At 42.0% G+C, this 21,645-nt stretch overlaps 2 protein-coding genes across 13 annotated transcripts in view; one reads left to right on the top strand and one right to left on the bottom strand.

Annotated features, from left to right (window-relative positions):
• mark1 (MAP/microtubule affinity-regulating kinase 1) overlaps positions 1-21,645 on the top strand; it is a 426,664-nt gene that overhangs the window by 113,834 nt on the left and 291,185 nt on the right. The window lies entirely within an intron of this gene.
• Positions 1,312-21,645, bottom strand: part of traf5 (Tnf receptor-associated factor 5) — a 24,344-nt gene continuing 4,010 nt past the window's right edge. The window contains exons 2-13 of one of the 11 annotated variants that reach the window (XR_015522337.1): positions 20,961-21,172; positions 19,990-20,047; positions 19,807-19,908; positions 17,848-18,012; positions 16,937-17,014; positions 14,818-14,892; positions 12,763-12,855; positions 8,816-8,935; positions 8,334-8,499; positions 3,637-4,475; positions 3,232-3,441; positions 1,312-3,098 (exon numbers count right to left, since the gene is read on the bottom strand). Coding sequence is in view for 4 of the 11 variants with exons in the window: in XM_087304720.1 (XP_087160846.1) it covers positions 3,910-4,475; positions 8,334-8,499; positions 8,816-8,935; positions 12,763-12,855; positions 14,818-14,892; positions 16,937-17,014; positions 17,848-18,012; positions 19,807-19,908; positions 19,990-20,047; positions 20,961-21,166 (1,629 nt within the window). In the remaining 7 variants the exon portion in view is untranslated. Of the gene's footprint in view, positions 4,476-8,333; positions 8,500-8,815; positions 8,936-12,161; positions 12,218-12,306; positions 12,689-12,762; positions 12,856-14,817; positions 14,893-16,936; positions 17,015-17,847; positions 18,013-19,806; positions 19,909-19,989; positions 20,048-20,960; positions 21,173-21,645 lie in introns of those variants that run through there. The other 10 variants (XR_015522333.1, XR_015522336.1, XR_015522335.1 and 7 more) reach the window with 10 other exon arrangements.

The raw sequence follows: 21,645 nt of genomic DNA, 5'->3' as shown, positions 1-21,645 counted from the left end.
GGAATTCGATTTCGAACAGCCACAAACTGAACGAAAATATAGCCAACAAACCACTGCAACGTTAAATAACGTCAAGATGAAATGCCATCGCGAACAACCAAGAAGAAACACGGAAATCAATATGAGGCCGAGTCCGCCATTGGCCAGGCTAGCGCAACAAACGAAGCTAAAGAAACTAGCGCAAACATCAATAAAAACCAAGAGAGTCCCATCCCTGCTGAAAAATCCAGCTTAAACCAGCCTAGGCTGGTTGGCTGGTTTTAGCTGGTTGACCAGCCTGGTTTTAAAGAGGTTTTGGCCACATCCAGGCTGGTTTCCAGCCATTTTCAGCCTGGTCTTAGCTGGTCAGACTGAGAGATGACCAGCTAAAACCAGCTTGACCAGACTAGCCAAGCTGGGAGTCCAGCCAAAACCAGCTATATCCAGCTTAAACCAGGCTGGTCAAGCTGGTTTTAGCTGGATTTGGCTAGAAACCAGCCTGGAAATGGCCAAAACCCCTCTAAAACCAGGCTGGTCAACCAGCTAAAACCAGCCAACCAGCCTAGGCTGGTTTAAGCTGGATCTGTCAGCAGGGATTATGGATGCAATCGCAAGTATGAGAGAAGACTTCTCAATCAAATTTAGAGATTTTCTCAGCCATACAGGAGATAAAACAAGAGGTCAAGGACTTTTTAAACAGATTAACCACGGCAGAACAGCGCATCAGCGACCGTGGTGCAAAATACTGTACACGGTCTCCAGCAACAGGTGAAACTTATAGGAGCTAAGCCATCGCAGTAATGTGCGTCTTACCGGTCTACCAGAAGGGGTGGAGGGTCCGGATGTGACAGGATTTCTTGAAAAATGGCTACCTGAAGTACTTGGACAGACCTCTTTTTCCAGCCCATGATCATTGAAAGAGCTCACTGCCTACAGGATCGTCCTGACCGAAACACTCCAACAACACTCATTGTGGTTTCTTGAAAGACAAAGTGCTGCAGCGTGTGCGGGCTAAAGGCAAGATAACATACGATGAACACGAAGCAAAGTTTTTTCCAGAATAAGCATCTGAAGAGGCGAAAATTCTACTAAGTGAAGCAACAGCTTAAAGACATGGACATTCGATATGGAAGCGTCTTCCCTGCGACGTTGGGAGTCTTCCACGATGGACGTGACCGCACATTTGAGAGCCCAGCTGAGGTGTAAGAATACATCCGTAACCTGAAAGATGCAAGTTGTTAATGTTCCAGTCAGGACAATCCAATACAGAAAAAACACAGAGGCTGGCAGATATTATAGTTACAGTGCAAATATCATAAACACAAACAGATGTATTATAAAAATGTGAAATAGATTTATTTTAAGGTGGCAAAAATAACAACATCTTTTCTCACATACCCAGAAATTAAGGGTTAGAAAACAATCCTGAGGTTATATCTGCTCAACTCATACCTACAACCTTTCAGACTGAGCTGGAATGCAGTATAGCAGATGGATGAGGAGAATGAAATGATGGATGTAAGAAAACCTGTATGAGTTTCTTTCCTCGGTGGAACACAAAGGAAGATATTTAGAAAAATGTTGGAAACCTGTAACCATTGACTTCAATAGTATTTGCATTTCCAAAAAAAAAAAAAAAGAAACTAATACAGGTGTGAAATGAGTAAAGGACTAAGATTTTTGGGTGAACTATCCCCTTAATCTATGACTGATAATCTACAGCACACGTTCACTTGATAACACTTATCAAACGCGAACTGATATGTTCATAAATAAGGCAGATATCAGCAGTACATTCAAAGTCTTTGAACAGATTCCTATTCATTGAAATCTGTGCATGTAAACAAGCAGTGCTGCTGGATATTATGTGACACTGCCATGACACTGTTTTCAGACTACCACTTCAAGCGTTTCACTCGTTAAAGTCATTAATTTTCTTGTCGGCTTAGTTCCTTTATTAATCCGGGGTCGCCACAGCGGAATGAACCGACAACTTATCCAGCAAGTTTTTACGCAGCGGATGCCCTTACAGCCAAAACCCATCTCTGGGAAACATACACACACACACTCATACACTATGGACAATTTAGCCTACCCAATTCACCTGTACCGCATGTCTTTGGACTGTGGGGGAGCACCCGGAGGAAACCCATGCGAACGCAGGGAGAACATGCAAACTCCACACAGAAACACCAACTGAAACGAGGCTCGAACCAGCGACCCAGCGACCTTCTTGCTGTGAGGCGAACATGCTACCCACTCCGCCACTGCGTCGCCCACTCGTTAGATTTTCTACAAATTAAAAGTAGAGAGGCCAGACCTGCTCCTGAAGGACCCCAGCAATGTTTCCATCCAAAAATGCTCACAAAATTAAATATAAAACAGAACAAGATGTCTTAACGTTTTATTTTTACACAATATGCTAAACTGCACATAACATCTGCTGGATGGAAACATCGCCTCTGTCCTGCTACCCTAACTAAACATATCAATCCAGCCACACAATCCATTGGATTCACTAGAGATCTGCAGGGAAGCATTGCTGTTATCAGTAGTTGTCTAAGGCAGTGTTTCCCATTGTCAGGGTTCAACGCTAAGGATTTTTTCTACTGGCCCGATTATACCAGTGGTTCAGATTTTTACTTGCCCTGCCAAAATTTTCACTGGCCCCATAAAAGAAATAAAAAAGTTAGCCACATATATTAAATAATGTTTCACGAAATAATGTCAGGCGGTTCATTCCACTGTGGCGACCCCAGATTAATAAAGGGACAAAACCGAAAAGAAAATGAATGAATGAAAATAATGTCAGAAGTTGTAGAATTTAAATATTTGATAAATATTTAGCAGTAAAATATAGCAGTATGGAAAACGTGCACGTATTTTATTGCAAAACAAAAGGTGGCTGACTTAAAAGTCACAGCAAACTAAGCAAAACAGCACCTTTCCTTTAGCCTCATGATTTAATGTTGCGGTCATGTTGCCGTCTATTAAAATTTAATGACAAGGCAGCACTGCCCCAATCGGGTCAGTAACAATTCTGTCTACAGTCCCGAGCATCTCTCACACTGGCCCCGGGCCATCGGGCTGTCCTTATTGTTGAGCCCTGATTGTTGTTTCTGGAGGCACACCAACAGTACTTATTTTGGAGATTTGTATTCACAACCAACAAAGCTGTATTTTGATGACTCTATGTCTGAGTGTGATATCATGGGAGTTTTTGGCCACTAGAGCAGTTTACTGTTGGTGTGCCTGCAGGAACAGGGTTGGGAAACACTGATCTAAAAAGCATGCATTCACAATAAAGAGAAGTGTAGATTGATGAGGGCGTGACTGAGTGTGGAATGATGGAGTTTTTGCCACTAGAGGGCATGCATTCACAACAAACAAGATGGAGATTGATGACTCAATGTGGAATCATGGGAGTTTTGGTCACTAGAGCAGTGTTTCCCAACCCCATTCCTGAAGGCACACCGACAGTACATATTTTGGATGTCTCCCTTCTCTGACTCCTTCATTTCAGGTTTTGGAGTCTCTTCTAATGTTCTGATGAGTTGATTCAGGTGTGTCTAAATGGGACGAGGTTGAAAATGTGTACTGTTGGTGTGCCTGCAGGAACAGGGTTGGGAAACACTGCTCTAGAAGCCATGTATTCACAATAAATAGAAGTGTGGTCTGATGAACTTCTACCTAACTAACTATTAATAAACAGATGATTAGTAGCTAATTAAGCTAGAGATGTTGGTTAATACCATGGACTGTGCCCTAAACTAAAGTGTTGCCAATATGTTTTACTCATCTGAAAAATGCTTCTTGATTTAAACAGACATTTAAACGAGAATCAAGACCAAAATCAATACAAGAGAAGCTTTTTTTGTTGTATATCAAGTATGAAGGCCTAAAGAGCAGGTCTGGACACTCACTGTAAATCTACAACTCCTCTAACCCGCTTGTGTCCACCTTTACTTTAATGAACAGCGTCTCGTCTCGGACAAACACCGCATTGCGAGGATTCTCCAGATCGCAGTGAGAAATGAATCGCGTGAATCCTGTGGCTACATTAGCATCAGATGTCGGCCGGTGGAAACTATCGCTGTTGACGTCAGGGATGAACGTATGGCTCATGTGATTTCTGGTGCCGCTCTGATCCAGCAGCGTTAATGTGATATTCTGTCGAAAAGGCCAAGGTAAGAACGAATCGAAATCTCCGCGCATTATGGTGATGTATAGCGACATGTGGGATCCCCGTCCCGAGCCATCTCCGCCCAGATACGCCCTGACGCTGAGCTTGTAGCCACTGCGACTGGTGTAAAAGGGGCTGGAGCTGAGCGCCGCCCCGGACTCTTTGCGGTGCCAGTAGTCTCGAACTTTCCAGATCAGTTTGCCGTCGTAGGAGGAGGACTCCAGCTGCCGCAAACGCTGCTCGTTACACTGCAACTGCTCCACGTGGATGTCCAGCAGACGAGTGTGACGCTCGCAGGTTTGCTCTAATGCACCTGAGGGACACACACAACACATATGCATCTCAACACATTTGGATATTACTGTACTGGTGGTTATACGTGCAAATAATCTGCATGATATATCATAAATGTACCGTTATCACGATAAGTATTATTACTCATCACTGACAATAAATCACTAAATATCCTAGAACCTCAATACATTACAGACATATTCACTGAATACAAACCAAACAGATCACTCAGATCTTAAGGATCAAGTAACTTATGAATTCAAAGATTTCAGTCAAAGAAATGATCACTTCAAGAAATGATTAGACGTGCTCCAACATTGGCAACCCAGGCTCATTATGAATATGTACCCCTATATAGATTTCTAGAGAACGCGAAACACTTCCCAGGAGGTAGGAGGTTTTTGTTTTCGTGAATCCACCAGGGGGCACTGTCGACTGACTGACTGGCCAACCGACGGACCGATACCCCCATGCACCCCCTTCTCTAAACCCAACCATTAGTGTTTTAAAAAGCACTGATTGACCAGATCACCCCCTTCCCTAAACCCAACAACTAATGTTTTCAAAACACTGATTGACCCACTCACCCCCTTCCCTTATCCCAACCGAGAGTGTTTTAAAAAGCACTGATTGACCAGATCACCCCCTTCCCTTAACCCAACCATTAGTGTTTTCAAAAGCATCGATTGACCCGCCCACCCCCTTCCCTAAACCCAACCATTAGGGTCTTTAAAAGCATCGATTGACCAGCCCACCCCCTTCCCTAAACCCAACCATTAGTGTTTTCAAAAGTACTGATTGACCCGCCCACCCCCTTCCCTAAACCCAACCATTAGTGTTTTCAAAAGTACTGATTGACCCGCCCACCCCCTTCCCTAAACCCAACCCCTAGTGTTTTCAAAAGCACTGATTGACCAGCCCACCCCCTTCCCTAAACCCAACCATTAGTGTTTTCAAAAGTACTGATTGACCAGCCCACCCTCTTCCCTAAACCCAACCATTAGTGTCTTTAAAAGCATCGATTGACCAGCCCACCCCCTTCCCTAAACCCAACCATTAGTGTTTTCAAAAGTACTGATTGACCAGCCCACCCTCTTCCCTAAACCCAACCATTAGTGTTTTCAAAAGCATCGATTGACCAGCCCACTCCCTTCCCTAAACCCAACCATTAGTGTTTTCAAAAGCATCGATTGACCAGCCCACCCCCTTCCCTAAGAAAACCCCTGTTTTCTTCACTAGACTCAAACCCTGTCATTGCGGTAAACTCCTCTCTCCGTCTCTGCCAACGTATGCGGCGAGCCACTGGACAAACCAGTAACAGCAGAAACGCCGTCCACACAGAGACAAGTCGTCAGCTGGTAGTGGAAAAAAAAAAAAAAAACAGAAGCCGTCTGCAGCAACAAACCACCCCCGAAATGTTTGTTTTAAATATGAAATGCAGCCAGATTTAATTCGTCTTGTTGTCTATATCTAATGACATATTCCCCAACATTTGGTCTTTTGAATCTATTAATTGTTCTCTAGTAATGAGCTTTGGCTGAGCACGGTTAATATATTAATTAATGTACCCACGAACACTGATTCTGCACATTTGACTGACCGCTTGCCTTTATTTCCTATAATGTATACACTTGTTGTACGTTACACTGTTATAACGTCCATTATTGATCATTAAACTGATATTCAGCAATAGAGAGGATATGTTTTGCATTTTCAATGAGAAGGAAAGGAGGCAGTGATGTTATAGGCTCTGTTTTGTTATAAATATGCACACATGGATCATATAAACATGCAGCTACACGAGAAAAAAGCCCCTGAGATAGGTGAATGTCTGCAGCGATGCTTTTGTTTTGAGATGTCTCCCACACTGAGACAGAGCAGCAGTGTTTTAACACCAGCACGGCCTCTTCAGTGTTTTCAAAAAGCTCAGTTTTCAGCGCTCGAAAACTCCGGCATAGTGGTGACAAATGGCGAAACCATAGCGTTTTAAAACGTAAACGTATTAATGTAAACCAGGCCTTAAATGGTTTTACTCTAGAGTTGTGAAATGAGACTTTTAAAGGGCCATGAAAGCCCCTCGTTTCAGCAGGGTGTTTTCACACCTCTACTTTGGAAAAAGTCAGAAAAGTGGGCGTGTCCAGCTCTGTTTAGGGGGGAGTGTCGGAGGAACTAAAGTGGGAGGGTGTGGGAGTGTCTATTTGGGCACGCGCGAGTTTCAAAGTCAAAATACACACACACACACAGTAGAAAGTGATGGTGTTTAACCTACATGGACATCTGTAGTCGAATTATTTGCCAAATTATTAAATGTTGGACTTTAACTGCAGTTTGGCTCTTTCAGTCAGGAATTCATTCATGTCCCCCGCGACAAACGAGATATTTGATTCGAGGAGCTGCTCTAAGCGTGTATTTTTCATGCAATGTTTGATACCGCACGGCGAATGAGAGAAAAAAAAAACTCTGCATTTCCCGGAAACTTAGATGCACACGGCAGGTAGCGTCAGAAAACCGCGTGTGTTATTCCGGTCACAAAATGCGGTGCTATGTTTGCACTCGGTGCAATAGTTAACTTAATTCGATACGAACAAACTGAATAAACAAAGAGCACTGGTCGCTCACTTACCAAATCTGTAGAGACAGAACAATCACCAGCAACTAGAGCCGCGTCTTTATGAAGAGGAGACTAACGTTACAAGCGAATCCGGATCTCAGCGTTTGCAGATGAGAACAGCTCTCAGGTTAACAATAATCCTCCTTAGACACGTAAGTTATTGTTGTCGAGCGTCGCGTACACTGTTAATCCACACGTGACTCCAGCTGCGCTCTCACAGAGAGAAAATGAAAACAAAACTTCACTGCAGCAAACTATAAAAGCAACACTTCACGCTTGTTTTGCCAACACAACGTGGCGTCTCTGTGGCGTAAACACGGTGACACTAATGAATATTAATGAAGTTGCACAATAGAGCGCGCTGATTGGTTTGAACCAAGCCTTACTCATGCATTAATGCATCACAATGTAAGATGTAATAAGACTCACTCTGGCACAGGCGTCCAGTCTGCACGCTGGAATACACGCTATTATGTCATGACCGTGACGCAGCTTCAAACATTCGTTTCAAACAGGAAGTACGAATTTACTTGAAATAACGCAAAAACAACCAATTTACACTTTTTAGTGAAATATAGGTGTCCTAATAGTGTTTTCAGCAGTGTGGGACACATATACCACTGTCAACAGCTCAACACATGTGTTCTGGTGTTTCGTGACCCTTCAAAGGTGGAGTGTTGATTTAATGTTTAAGCTAAAGCAGGGGTTCCCAAACTTTTCAGCCCCCGACCCCCAAAATGACAATGCCAGTGACTCGCGACCCCCAATATCCTCTGAGGTGGTCATAAATACAGTGGTTATAAATGCAATGGCGCGCACACACACACACACACACACACACACGCACACACACACACACACACCAATAGACCAAAGTCTTTTCTTCATTTAATTTTTTAACGCATGTCAGTGCTGTAAATGGGCCAGAAAGTTTAACCTGGTGTTATAAAATCAGTCTGCTGCATCTGATGCTATTGCTGTGTCTTTTATATGATGGAATCACCCCGGGGGTCCCAATCAAATAGAACTAGTAACTATAAGCTACTATAGTAACCATATAGGGTAATATATAGTAACTATAAACGACCATTTTTTTCTTTTCAGTAGGTTATGGATAGAATATGTTAAATCTTATGGCTTAATAATTATTATTATATATATATATATTATTATAATAATTAAATTAATCACCAAGCGACCCCCCCTCCTACATTTTCCCGACCCCCACTTTGAGAAACACTGCGCTAAAGAAGCAATAAGGCCTACCCAGGTGTTCTCGGAGGCTTTCGGTGACGGCCACCTGCTGACGGAGGGAGTCCAGCGAGGCCTGAAGTCTGGGCAGCTCTTCTTTCAGCTCGGAGCCCAAAACTCTCAGATCCCGCAGTTCACGCTGAACACTGCAGATGCGCACCCTCTGCTCCTCCACAGACCTCTGCACACAACCAGACCACGTCAGACCATTCATGCTGAATCTGTCCAACATCATTTGGGGAATATTTAAAAAAGAAAACAAATCAAAGGGGGGCGAATAAATCTGACTGTACATGTACATGTGAGGAGACGGAGAGGGGTTGGCGACTGGAACGGAACTCGTGTAAGACATTGATTAGCTTGATCAGGTGTGTTCGATTTGGATTGGAGCTAAAATCTGCAGTGACCTGTCACAACTGAACGTGCTGACTCTGTAAACCGAATGACCCGACGAGCTGTCCTGCTTTGCATTATGAGTGAGCACAGGGTCTGTTCACCTGTAATGTAGTAAGTGTGTTGTCACAGAGGGAGACGTCCCGGTCCAGGCTGCTGACCACCAGACTCTTGTCCTTCAGCACCCCCTGCTGGACCAGCATATCCTGCTGCAGCTGCTCCATCTGCAGATAATAACAGTAATGGTGCTATCAGGATCTTCAGGAAATCAGTCAGCTTAGTTCCAGTTACAGATGTTTACTGAAGTCTCATGTAGGATAACATTAAACGTCTGTCAAAAAAAAACAGTGCTGCTCCCTCTTTCTTTCACTTTTGCATCTCGTAATATAAAAGTCCAATAAAGGTGGAGCAAACCATTACAAACAAAGGAGTAGGGGTGAAATCAACTAAGCGTATCAACAGTGTTGGCTAAGTGAACAGTAATAGATTGCAAATTGCTGGAAAATTGTGATCTGATGACATTGCTAATCACTGCATGTAAAAATTAATCAGATTACTAATTACTTTACTTTGAAGTTACTTTTAAGAGATATCAAATATACCTAGAATAAAGCTCTGTCAGTAATTTAATATTCACTGAGACAAATGAGGGGCGACGCAGTGGCGCAGTAGATAGTGCTGTCGCCTCACAGTAAGAAGGTCACTGGGTCGCTGGTTCGAGCCTCGGCTCAGTTGGTGTTTCTGTGTGGAGTTTGCATGTTCTCCCTGCGTTCCCAGGGGTTTCCTCCGGGTCCTCCGGTTTCCCCCACAGTCCAAACACATCCGGTACAGGTGAACTGGGTAGGCTAAAATTGTCTGTAGTGTATGAGTGTGTATGGATGTTTCCCAAGGATGGGTTGCGGCTGGAAGGGCATCCGCTGCGTAAAAATGTGCTGGATAAGTTGGCAGTTCATTCCACTGTGGTGACCATGGATTAATAAAGGGACTAAGCCGACAATAAAATGAATGAATGAGATTGCAAATTGCTGGAAAATTATGATCTGATTACATTGCTAATTACTGCATGTAAAAAGTAATCAGATTACTAATTACTTTACTTTGAAGTTACTTTTAAGACACATAAAATATACCTAGAATAAAGTTCTGTCAGTAATTTAATATTCACTGAGAAACATTACAATGGGTTGATCACAGCAGCTTGATATATTTAAAAGATGTCAAGACGTCACCCAAAACTTAAGATTCTCTCATCATTCACTTGTTTCAAACCTGTTGTCTTTTTTTTAAACACTGAAAACTGGATATCTGTAACCACTGACATCTATTGTGTGCAAAAGCACTGCAGTGTTTGGGTGTTCTGTGTTTGTCTGAAGTAATTAGTCTACCGAAATGTGTGTATTCCCTACATATTATGATTGGTCAGTTCTTGTCATGTGACTCGCAGCTTTCAACTGGGTGTGCCTGGGAAATGCAAGAGCACACAAAATATGCAATATACAAACGGCCCCATAAGCAGCTACACGTATCTTCGCATTCAGAAGATATCTTCACTCCTGATCATGCACAAAAATCCAGTTCAGCCTGTTTAGGCTGAGTTGGGCCGCTGTGTTTTTGGCCGCCGGTTTCCTTCTTGATGATGAGTAAAGTCGTAGAAATGGTTTCTGTTCAAGTGCATGAACAGAAGTTGCTGGTCAAATTAAAAGCAGTTGAAGGTTCTTTAGACTGAATTTCACAACTTTTATTTTGACTCTCAATGAAATCAAAGCATAGTCTGTATTTCTGCTTGCAGAAGCAGGCCCTCTTGTCAGCAGCCATTTCGGCTTGCGTTCTCCAGCTATTTAAAAGCGTGGATTTACATGGAAAACGGGATTTTAAAAAAGCGTTTTTTTCTTCTAAAACTATAATTAGGATGTTAGTAACGCAAGTACACTGACTTAAGTAGCTATAATCAAATTACGGACATTTAAAATGTCTGCGTTCCCCAAAAATGTAATTACAATGCAGTAGCGCATTACTGTGGAACGTGTTACACCACACTCTGCATATCAACATGTGTAAAATACAAGAAATTGAGCAATGTTAATTATGGCTCTTACAGTAATGATTTTAATGCTACAAGATTCAGATTTAAGTTGATTAGTATAGTGCCTTTCACAATAATTACCGTTTCAAAGCAGCTTTACAAAAACTATATATCATTGCATAACAAACAAATTTGGAAAAGTTAAGGTTATTAGTAGTGGTGGGTCGTAACGCGAGACTCTTATCAAGTGATGAAACAAACCATCGCCGTCAATCTATTCTCAAAGTTAAGTTGGGAGCTGGGTCTGCTCTTCACAAGCTATGATGACTTTCTTTTTGATATTTTAGCGCGAATGTATACCTGGCTGAATTGCACTGTAGGGGGCGAGAACGAGTCTTCAACCTGTGTGTATTCCTACTCTGAAATAACCACATCAAACATTACGTGCATGTAGGGGTTTCCTGTAATTTTGGCTGACTTTAACTGCAGTTTGGCAGTGTCACATTCACTCATGATCATTTCATTCATATTATCATATTCATATTGCGTCATATTAGACGCAAATAAGGAGCAAAGACAGGTGAGAGTGTTATGGAATTTAATAACGCACGCCAAACGGAAAGAACAAAACTTCCGCATTTTGCGATGTGTGTGTGTGTGCGGTCCTTCATAAAAGTAAAGTGAGTTACCTAAAGTTATCGAAGAAGGAATTGAGTTACTTAAAGTAATTCATAAAGTAACTGAGTTATTAAAGTAATCGATAAAGTAACTGAGTTACTAAAGTAATCAATGAAGTAACTGAGTTACTAAAGTAATCGATAAAGTAACTGAGTTACTAAAGTAATCAATGAAGTAACTGAGTTACTAAAGTAATCGATAAAGTAACTGAGTTACTAAAGTAATCAATGAAGTAACTGAGTTACTAAAGTAATCGATGAAGTAACTGAGTTACTAAAGTAATTGATGAAGTAACTGAGTTACTAAAGTAATCGATGAAGTAACTGAGTTACTAAAGTAATTGATGAAGTAACTGAGTTACTAAAGTAACCGATGAAGTAACTGAGTTACTAAAGTAATCGATGAAGTAACTGAGTTACTAAAGTAATTGATGAAGTAACTGAGTTACTAAAGTAATCAATGAAGTAACTGAGTTACTAAAGTAATCAATGAAGTAATTGAGTTACTTTTTTGAATTTAGTAACTGTAACTAGTTACTATTTTTCAGTAAATAGCACAACACTGCTAACTAACTAACAGCTTTGACCAGTTAAAGTTATATATAACCACAGCTAGCCTGCAGTTAAATAGGTGATGTCTATGTGTACGTTCAATGAAGTGTGTTTGTGTATTAACTGTATGACAAACATTAACTCATTGTTGCGTTCACATTAAAGGAAGAGTTCCTGCGAGAATGAAAATGTACTCACTATTTACTCTCCCTCAAGTGGTTATACACCATTACGATTGTGTTTCTTCTGTTGAACACAAAAGAAAGTGTCTTTTAAGAAATCAGGAAGCCTGTAAGCACTCACTGGAGTATTTGCTTTTCCTACTATGAAAGTCAATGCTTACAGTCATTCATGCTTTAGTCCCTCTATTCATCAGTGGTCATCACAGCTGAACCACCAACTATTACAGCATATGTTTTACACAGTGGATGCCCTTCTGGCTGCAAACTGGCACTGGGAAACCCCCATACACATTCATTCACACACTCTCATACACTATGGCCAATTTAGTTCATCAATTCCCCTATGGTGCATGTGTTTGGACTGTGAAGGGAACCCGCCAACACGGTGAGAACATGCAAACTCCTAATAGAAACGCCAACTGAACCAGCTGGGACTCAAACCAGCGACCTTCTCGCCGTGAGGCGATCGTGCTAACCACATTCTTCAAAATATCTTCTTTTGTGTTCAACAGAGGAAAAAAAATCTCATAATGGTTTATAATCACTTGAGGGTGAGTGAACAGTTCATTTTTGGGTGAGCTACACATTTACTGCATTCTCCCTGTTGATTTTCATACCTGTTTCTCCAGTTTGGTGTTACTTTCAAGGACGAGTCGGACATGTGCACTGAACTCTGTGTTTTCATGCACCTGCACTTTTCCCCTTTTATCCTGCAAGAAAAACAGAGTAAAGATGTGAGTCTGAACATGTGCTGTTTTGTCAGTGTCAGGCGGTTATTATGCATTCATCAGCATCTCACATCCCTGAAAGTTTTTAATCTTTACATTAAAAAAAAAAATGTTTGTACAAGGGCTGCACGATATTAGAAAAGTCTGATATTACATTCATTCATTCATTTTCTTGTCGGCTTAGTCCCTTTATTAATCCGGGGTCGCCACAGCGGAATGAACCGCCAACTTATCCAGCACATTTTTACGCAGCGGATGCCCTTCCAGCAGCAACCCATCTCTGGGAAACATCCACACACACATTCACACACACACTCATACACTACGGACAATTAAGCCTACCCAATTCACCTGTACCACATGTGTTTGGACTGTGGGGGAAACCGGAGCACCCGGAGGAAACCCACGCGAACGCAGGGAGAACATGCAAACTCCACAACAGAAAAGCCAACTGAGCCGAGGTATGAACCAGTGACCTTCTTACTGTGAGGCGACAGCACCACCTACTGCGCCACTGCGTCGCCCAGTCTGATATTACGATGTTTTATTTTTCTGCGATTAAATATTGTGATATTTTTGCAGTTTCACTAGAGGAATAGCTCTATTTGGCTGTTTTCTGGACAGAGGTCTGGATGCAGACCTGGTGCAGATGCAATCTAAGCTGCATGCAATGCTTTTGAATGGACTCCACCCCTAACCTAACCCTTCACAGTGACATCACTAGCTCCATTGAGTGCATTGTGTCTGGCATATCATGCACCCGGCGCAATAAGACGTGTTTTCCCCAACATTCTGCTATTTTTAGACCAATGCAACCTTGATTATCCGTCTTCCGCCATGTTGTTTAAACAGCAAATCCATTTGCGCCATTTTGTGAACTCATGGGTGTGCTGATCTAGAAAGAAGGTGTGTTAAGGCACATATAGTTGGTGCGTTGCAAATTTGAGGAACTAAAATAGATTGCAATAGACCAGCTAAGAGTAAAGACTTTGCGTCCAGAGGTTTAAAATATAGCCCTCAGCATGCATCATGAAGGCTGCTCCAGATACTGTTGGTTTTCTAACATGATTCAGGTACAATAAATACAATACAAAAAATGCTTTTCTTACTTTGCATTGTCTCGTTTCTAGTCCAAATATTGAAAAATTCTTAGAACAAGTAAATATATTGAATTATTTTCACCTTCAGTAGAAATAATGCAAAATTAAGAGTTTTTCCTCATTCATTTATTCATTTTCTTGTCGGCTTAGTCCCTTTATTAATCTAGGGTTGCCACCGGGGAATGAACCGCCAACTTATCCAGCAGGTTTTTACCCAGTGGATGCCCTTCCAGCCGCAACCCATCTCTGGGAAACATCCACACACATTCACACACACTCATACACTATAGACATCTTAGCCTACCCAATTCACCTGTACCAGATGTCTTTAGACTGTGGGGGAAAGCAGAGCACCCTGAGGAAAACCCACGAGAATGCAGGGAGAACATGCAAACTCCACACAGAAACTCTAACTGACCGAGCCGAGGCAGGTTTCAGAGCTTATATTAAACTAGGACTCATTTAATTAGGGCATAACTCTTATAAACATGCCTCTGGCTTGTCTCTAAGCAAGCATTTCTTGTTTTTAAAAGATGTCTAATAGATATCTAAACACAGTCGTCTTGGCTAAAACAAGACTAAAGATGGGAAGTCTGTCTAATCTTGACGACTGGTCTAGTTTTGGGCTAGATGTCTGTTAGATTTTCACTGACAGCTTAAGTTTAGCCTTGTTTTAGTCAAGCTGTCAGCGTTTAGATGTCTATTAGACATCTATCAAACACTAAACTGTTTGCTGGCATGTCTCTAAGCTTTTTCATGTTAAGCCCTTACAGCAGTTTCTTCAACAGCCCTGTTATTAAATGAGACATCACCGACACTTTCAAATGCTGAAATGTAGTCTTACCCTGACTGTGCAGCCGTAGTTTTTATAAACGCAGTCGGTCTCCACTTCGAGACACTCGTCAGCATGTGCTTGCAGCTGCAAACAGCAAAAGAAGCATCTGTACTGTGAGAATCTCCATTTATAAGGTCCCCAAATGGACATGGTGAGAAAAGACATGCAGTTGAAGTCACAATTATTTGTCCTCCTGTGAATTTGTTTTTCATTTTCAAATATTTCCCAGATGATGTTGAACAGATTCAGGATTTTTTTCACAGTATTTCCTCTGATTTGTTTTATTTCGGCTAGAATAAAAGCCAACCCGGGCTCATTGTGGAAACGTAGTCCCGCGGACGTTTCTGGAGACCGCGGAATACGTCCCGGTGGGTACGTACGGCTGCAGTTTTTGTTTTCGCGAATCCGCGAGAGGCCACTGTTGCGCACTTTTTCGCACCTTTCTCGCGTGAATCCGCCGGAGGCCGCTGTCCGACTGACCGGATGATTGACTGCGCGACCGGCCAATCGGCCGACTCGCCCTCCTCCTTCCCTGAACCCAACCACTTTTACCGATCGACCCGCCTGCCCGCTCGCTTCCCTAAACCCAAACAACAGTTCACAAAAGCCGTCCAAAAAAATAAAAGCCCTGATTTTTTTTATTCCACCGCGTTTTCGGATTTCACCGCGTTCTCACCCTGTCACGAAATTTTTGGGATTCTGTTTTTGTCTTACCTGATTGTTGGAGCTGCTCTTCCCCGGACTCGAAACCGGTCGCCGTGGTCGACCCCTCTCTGCATCTCGAGCCTGCCGACGTACACGCTGAGCTGAGTGGACAAACGGGTTGCAGCGGGGAAGCCCTCCACAAGGAGGTAAGGCAAGCGCGAAAGGGAACAGCGTCACACCGCCCCACAGCGTTCGCTTGAAAAAAATAAACGCGGCCGTACGTACCCCCCGGGACGTATTCCGCTGTCTCCAGAAACGTCCGCAGGACTACGTTTTCAGAATGAGCTTGGGTTAATAAAAGCTGTTTTTAATTGTTTTAAAGCCATTTTAAGGTCAATATTATTATGACCTGATGAAGACCGTGTCGGTCAAAACGTTGTGACATTGTGATATTAAAGACTTTTTGAGAGTTAAAGTGGCAGTGTGTCGATTTTCTTTGGATCTTTTGCTACAAATGTTTGTTTTTTGATCGAGCACCTGGCTTCAAGGTTTTCTAAATGTGCGCACATTTCTGTTTTTCGTGATCGCCCTTTCACATGACATTTATTGCCATACTACTGAAAGCAGCAGCAGATCTGGAGAATAGAATAAACACTTTGAGATTGAACTTTAGAACTGAGACTCAGTGCAAGCCAACACATATCAGCTATCCAGCATCTACATTTAATCATGTTAAAGAGGTTTAATATGCCTTCATTCGGTAATAAATCTGACCATTGTGCTGGAGTGCAGGGAGTGCACTATTCTGTGCTTCTGAATGCCTGCGTTTACATTTATGTCATGTTTCGTCTGATGCAAACAGCCAAATTACTCATCACTGCGTATCTCATGTTGTTAGGACACGGGGTTACAATGTAACCTGCTCACCTAATGTTTACGCTTGCATTATTATTTGCTAATTAATAACCACCTCATGTGGAACTCTGAATCTGCCTCTCATTTCGGAGTCTGCTACTGTCCACCGGAGGTCACAATTCAGTCACAGACACACTCTTTGAGAGCCTTTCTCACTGAATGAATGAAATGTGCTGTTTTCCACCAAGGCAACCCAGAGTGCTGAAATATAATTGGCTAAACTGGCAGTAGGCGGGGTAAATGAGCTAAACAAAAGCAGACGTTTGTGTACGTAATGCACATTCTCAAAGCAGAATATCTTCAGCATTGTTTTTCAGATAAACAAGCATGTTCACTGAGCATGTGTCTGAAATATCTGCACATATTATGTTGTTTTTATACTTTAAAAGAGTCAAACACCTTTAAAGGTGATTTTCTCAGTATTTGATTTTGTCTAGGCAAAAGAGACTGCACAAAATTTACATGAATTTGCCACAAGATTTCCAAAACTTTTGCTAGTAAGCAAGAGCACTACAATAACCTTTCTAAATGGGTTTTCCCCTGAGAAAAGCATCTGGCTGTGCTTTACCTGGTGTCTTTTAATCATCTGCGTGCAGTTGTTGGAGCATGGGACTTCCACATCTGGGCATGAAGACTTCTGATGGCCCTGTTGGAGGAAGTTTAGAGCAGATTTGAGATGGCCTTGTGCATTATTAAATGTTCACAAAACACCAAAAAACATGTGTTGAGCTGTAGACAGTGTGTCCCACACTGCTAAAAACACTATTAGGACACATATATCTCACTAAAACGTGAAAATGGGTTGTTTTTGCTTTATTTCCAGCAAATTCGTTCTTCTGGTTTGAAACGAATTTTTGAAGCTGCGTCACGGTCATGAGATCTTAGCGTGTATTCCAGCGTGTGGACTGGACGTCTGTACCTGGGAGTAACGTATTATGTCTCCGAGTGTGCTGCATCAATGCATGAGTAAGACTTGGTTCAAACCAATCAGCGTGCTCTATTGTGCAACTTCATTAATATTCATTAATGTTACAGTGTTTAGACGGCAGAGACGCCACGTTGTGTTGTCAAAACAAGCGTGCAGTGTTGCTTTTATAATTTACTGCAATCTCAATAGAAATATGAAGAGTACTCAATGAAGCATAGCTCCTCTATTAAAAGCAGCCAATAGCGTTTGGTTTTTCTCACAGCTCTGCCAGAGTGGTTAACCTCAAGCGCATCAAATGAACAGCCAATGAGAAGAAGGGGGCGTGGCATGTCACACACTAGAGAGCATCAGATTGGTCAGAGGATTGGATCAGAGTATGAGGTGACGGCAAAACAAATGTTGATGCAACTGCACGTGACGAACTGCAGACTTTGGATGTTCATATCTTCTAAGTGAGAAGTTTGTCACTGTTTTGGAGCTCACTATACATCCGTAAGACTAACATCTAAAAAGCTGGATTTCTTCATTAAGACTCAAACACACACACTGACCATCATCTGAGACACAGGGAAGTTCTGCCTGCAGTAATGGCAGGTTTCCAGCCGGTAGGAGCAGACGTTCCTCTGATGCTCCAGCAGGTTTTTGCGTAACACAATGTCACTGCAGTCGGAGTGTGAACAGCGGACTCGCTCATGCGGACAAGCCTTTAGATGATCCTGAGGAAGAGACAAGTCATCACTCTAGGGCAGGGGTGTCAATCTCAGTCCCTGCAGGGCCACAACTCTGCACAGTTTGGTTCCAACCCTGTTTAAATCCACTAACCTGTAGGTTTCCATAGATGTATACATTAGATGTCGCCTACCCTGTTGTTGTCTATTGGAAGGAATGCGTCAATAGAGCTGCCATTTTAGTACAGGGTAGCGCTCCTTTGAAATGAATGCAGGAACAAGCTGCAGTGGAGGACTGTGGCCATCCAGAGCCAGAAAAATACACATATATCAGTGATCTGAAGTTTTCCCAGAGGTCAGTATGCAAAATTTGTTTTAAATTACGAAAATTATAATTTTACATCACTTTTCTAAATCCATAGATCAGTGATCACACAAGCACTCCCGACAAAACGCTTGTGTTTGTGTGTATGGAAATGTATTATCCACCCTCCCTGTTAAATTTGATCTAATCATGTCCTGAAACACAGCTCCTCTCCTGCTTTTACTCCTCATACTGACTGAGGGAGCGATTCGCTTGTGAATGAATCTCCGTTATGAACGACTCCTTCACTTATTATCATCAATAACGTGACCTGTTTAGCACAAAAGTTCGTAACATACAAAAACTTAAACAACTAAATCTTACCTATGAAGTGTTCTGCCTTTGTGCTTTGTTTTCTTTGTTTGCTCTTTACTACACCCGTACTCAGCAGCACTAAAGTCCCACATCTTCACGTAGTAACACTGTCTTGACTAGTGTGGTTGAATGACACTTGTCCTGGAAACACTGTACAAATATGGCGGCGCTATTGACGCATGCTCAGGGTCCCTATGCGATATCTAGTGTATATATTTATGGTAGGTTTCAAACAAGCCTGAAGGACTCAAAAAATACGAATTTGTGGATCTCCTTACTTCCGTGTGCAGCCATGCTGCTGTTGTAGTTAAAACATGTTCTTACTCGTTGGTTTCAAGTGTGACAATCTCTGTTTAAAGGGGGATCTAGCTCTTCCCCTTAACCCTACGCCTTCAAGCTAACGAGAATTGGGACACGCCTACGCATTACAATTAAAAGAGGAATCTGAGGCTGCGTTTACACTAGTGTGTTTTAGTTTGAAAACGGCGTTTTAGATCAAAAACGATACGCGTCCACACTAGCGTTTCACCTAGCGTTTCTGAACGTATCTTCGTCCACACTACGCCACCAAAAACGTATATCACGTGACCATTCACACACTCCGGGCATGCACCATGGCACCTAAAACAGACAATAGTGCAAACAGCGCTCCCATTTCTGTGTCTGTGTTGTTGTTTACAGTGAAGGCTGGTCTGCTGTCTTCCAGTAGTGTTAAAGCCGTGTGTTATAGTCATGTGATAGGGCATTGACGAATAAGGGAAGGATACGCAATGACACAAAAGCCCCAATCAGGTAGCGAATCTCAGCAGCCCCGCCTCCGTTTTCAGATGTCTCCGTTTTCCCTCATCCACACTGAGACGCAGCAGCAGCGCTTCAGAATGAACACGGCCTCTCCAGCGTTTGCAAAACGCTCCGTTTTTGGCGCTCGAAAACTCCGATGTAGTGCGGACAGATAGCGTAACCATTGCAAACCTTAAGCGTTTAAAAAAAAAATTAACTGAAAAAAATAAACAGATCAATATCGTTCAACTGTCGTTCATACTTTTATCAATTTACTTTATATTGATTGTTATTGTTCTTGATTCCAACGGGCCTTAAAGCTCTAAATAATGCGATCCATCATCACATCACACATTACGTCATGTAAAATGTCTGCCCTTTACCTGCAGGTTACATAAAGAAAACCTCTGAGTGCATTCTGGCGCGTTGGTGCAGAAAACCTCCAAGTTCAGCAGTTCCCTTTTACAGCAGTTGTCTTGGAAGATCTGCAAGCATTCAAACTCACATTGAGGACAATATAGAGGAATGTGAAGCTATGTTTCTGGGTAATGTTTTCATATTCTCACCTCCTCGGGTTTTATAGGAATGCTGTCTAACGGGCATTTCGAACTTCCCCCATTTTCACTGAAAACATGGAAGATTGCACATTGTTAGATCATTTTGCATGCATACAATTAACAAGAAACATTGACATTCACAGATCTTTGAAAAGCATTATGGAGAGCATTACTTCTCACAAAGTTATGCGCAAACATTCTACCTATCAAAGAGCATTTATTTGATCTTTAATGTTCTCAAAACATTAGCAAAAAACATTTCTTAAACGTTACCGATTGTTTATTGCTTGTAGATTTTTAAAATACAACTACAAACTGGTTGTGTAATAATATTAAATATTTAATGCACGAGTTTCTAGCAACTTCCAATATAAAGATGCGAAAATCCCTTGACAAACTGTTTCTGGTTTGATTCAGTGATTTTAAGAATTGCATCTCTGTACTCTCTTGTTTATTCTGAGCTTAGTTTCTAACAGCAGATGGCGCTGTGTGCCTTATAAACAGCCGTACTGTGCTTGCATCTAATTCCTTACTAATACCACTTACGCCTAAAAATACACCTAAAAATAATCATTAATTAAGGCATAGAAGGTTTAAGGGAATTAATTAGCGAGCTGTTTACGTTACTCTTGTGACATATAAAAGCAAACTCACATGACTTGCTCTTGAGCTTTTGGGTTTATGGCTAAAAGCTAGCCTAGAGTGGCATTTACTGTTAAAAACTGGTCTAGAGAACTGTCTGCTGTTAAACACTAGCCTAGATTGCGTCTGCTGTTAAAAACTATGCTCAGAATTTATTCAAAACAGAATAATGATGCATTTTGAAAGTCTCCGAATTGATTTCTCTATTTTTGCCACAGCTCACTGTTTACAGCAGATAAGGTCACATTTTCTGAATTTATTGGGAACGTTTGCTTCAATGTTTGATTGATGATCGCTGTATGCAACTTGACTGAATGAATTGAGCGCATTCTTCTTACGTGTATGCTTTCACGCACTGAGCACAGAAGATGTGCCCGCAGCCCGTCTGGTGAGGGTTGAGGACGATGCCCCCACAGGACGGGCAGATGAACTGCTGCTCTAGCCGGCTCACGAAGCGCAGTGTTCTGCTGTCAAGATCCCAGGATCTCGAGGCCTCCGAGTTCTGTCTGGAGATCCCAGAACTCTCGTTCTCCTCTGCAGCCATACAAACCTGAGAAAGTCACCCGAACAAATAACTAAACACAATCTCTGACTTGCAGTTTGAGTAGGGTCTGTCTGCGGATTGCAAGAGAGGGGCGTAACATACGGTGGATGTAACTTGTAGTAACCTGTTGGCAAAATATATGCGTCAAAACTTCTACATTTGTAAGTGTAAAAACTAAAACGCTTCACTAATGAAAACAGTTAAACAGAGCATCTGCAGCGCGAGGATAAAGAACGAGCCTCCTCCATTCAGCCTCTTTACTTTACTCCTTTACTTTGGTGGAGTGAGGAAACGGTGGAAACTCACTCCACTGAACACATCCATCAGCCCACTTATTTAATTTAAATTGTTAAGCGCAAAGATTTGCTTCAAAACTATTTCTAACTTTAGTTCTAATGTCCAGCAGAGGAATAATTGAACAATAATAATTATTATTGGAGTTATATCCAAACACACGTCCTGTTCTTATGCCCCATATG

The sequence above is a fragment of the Danio rerio genome, chromosome 22 (genome assembly GCF_052040795.2).
Source record: "Danio rerio strain M-AB ecotype USA chromosome 22, GRCz13ab, whole genome shotgun sequence".
In the NCBI taxonomy this organism is placed as follows: domain Eukaryota; kingdom Metazoa; phylum Chordata; class Actinopteri; order Cypriniformes; family Danionidae; genus Danio; species Danio rerio.
The sequence above is the reverse complement of the archived record's forward strand: the minus strand, read 5'-3'. Positions and strand labels throughout refer to the sequence as shown.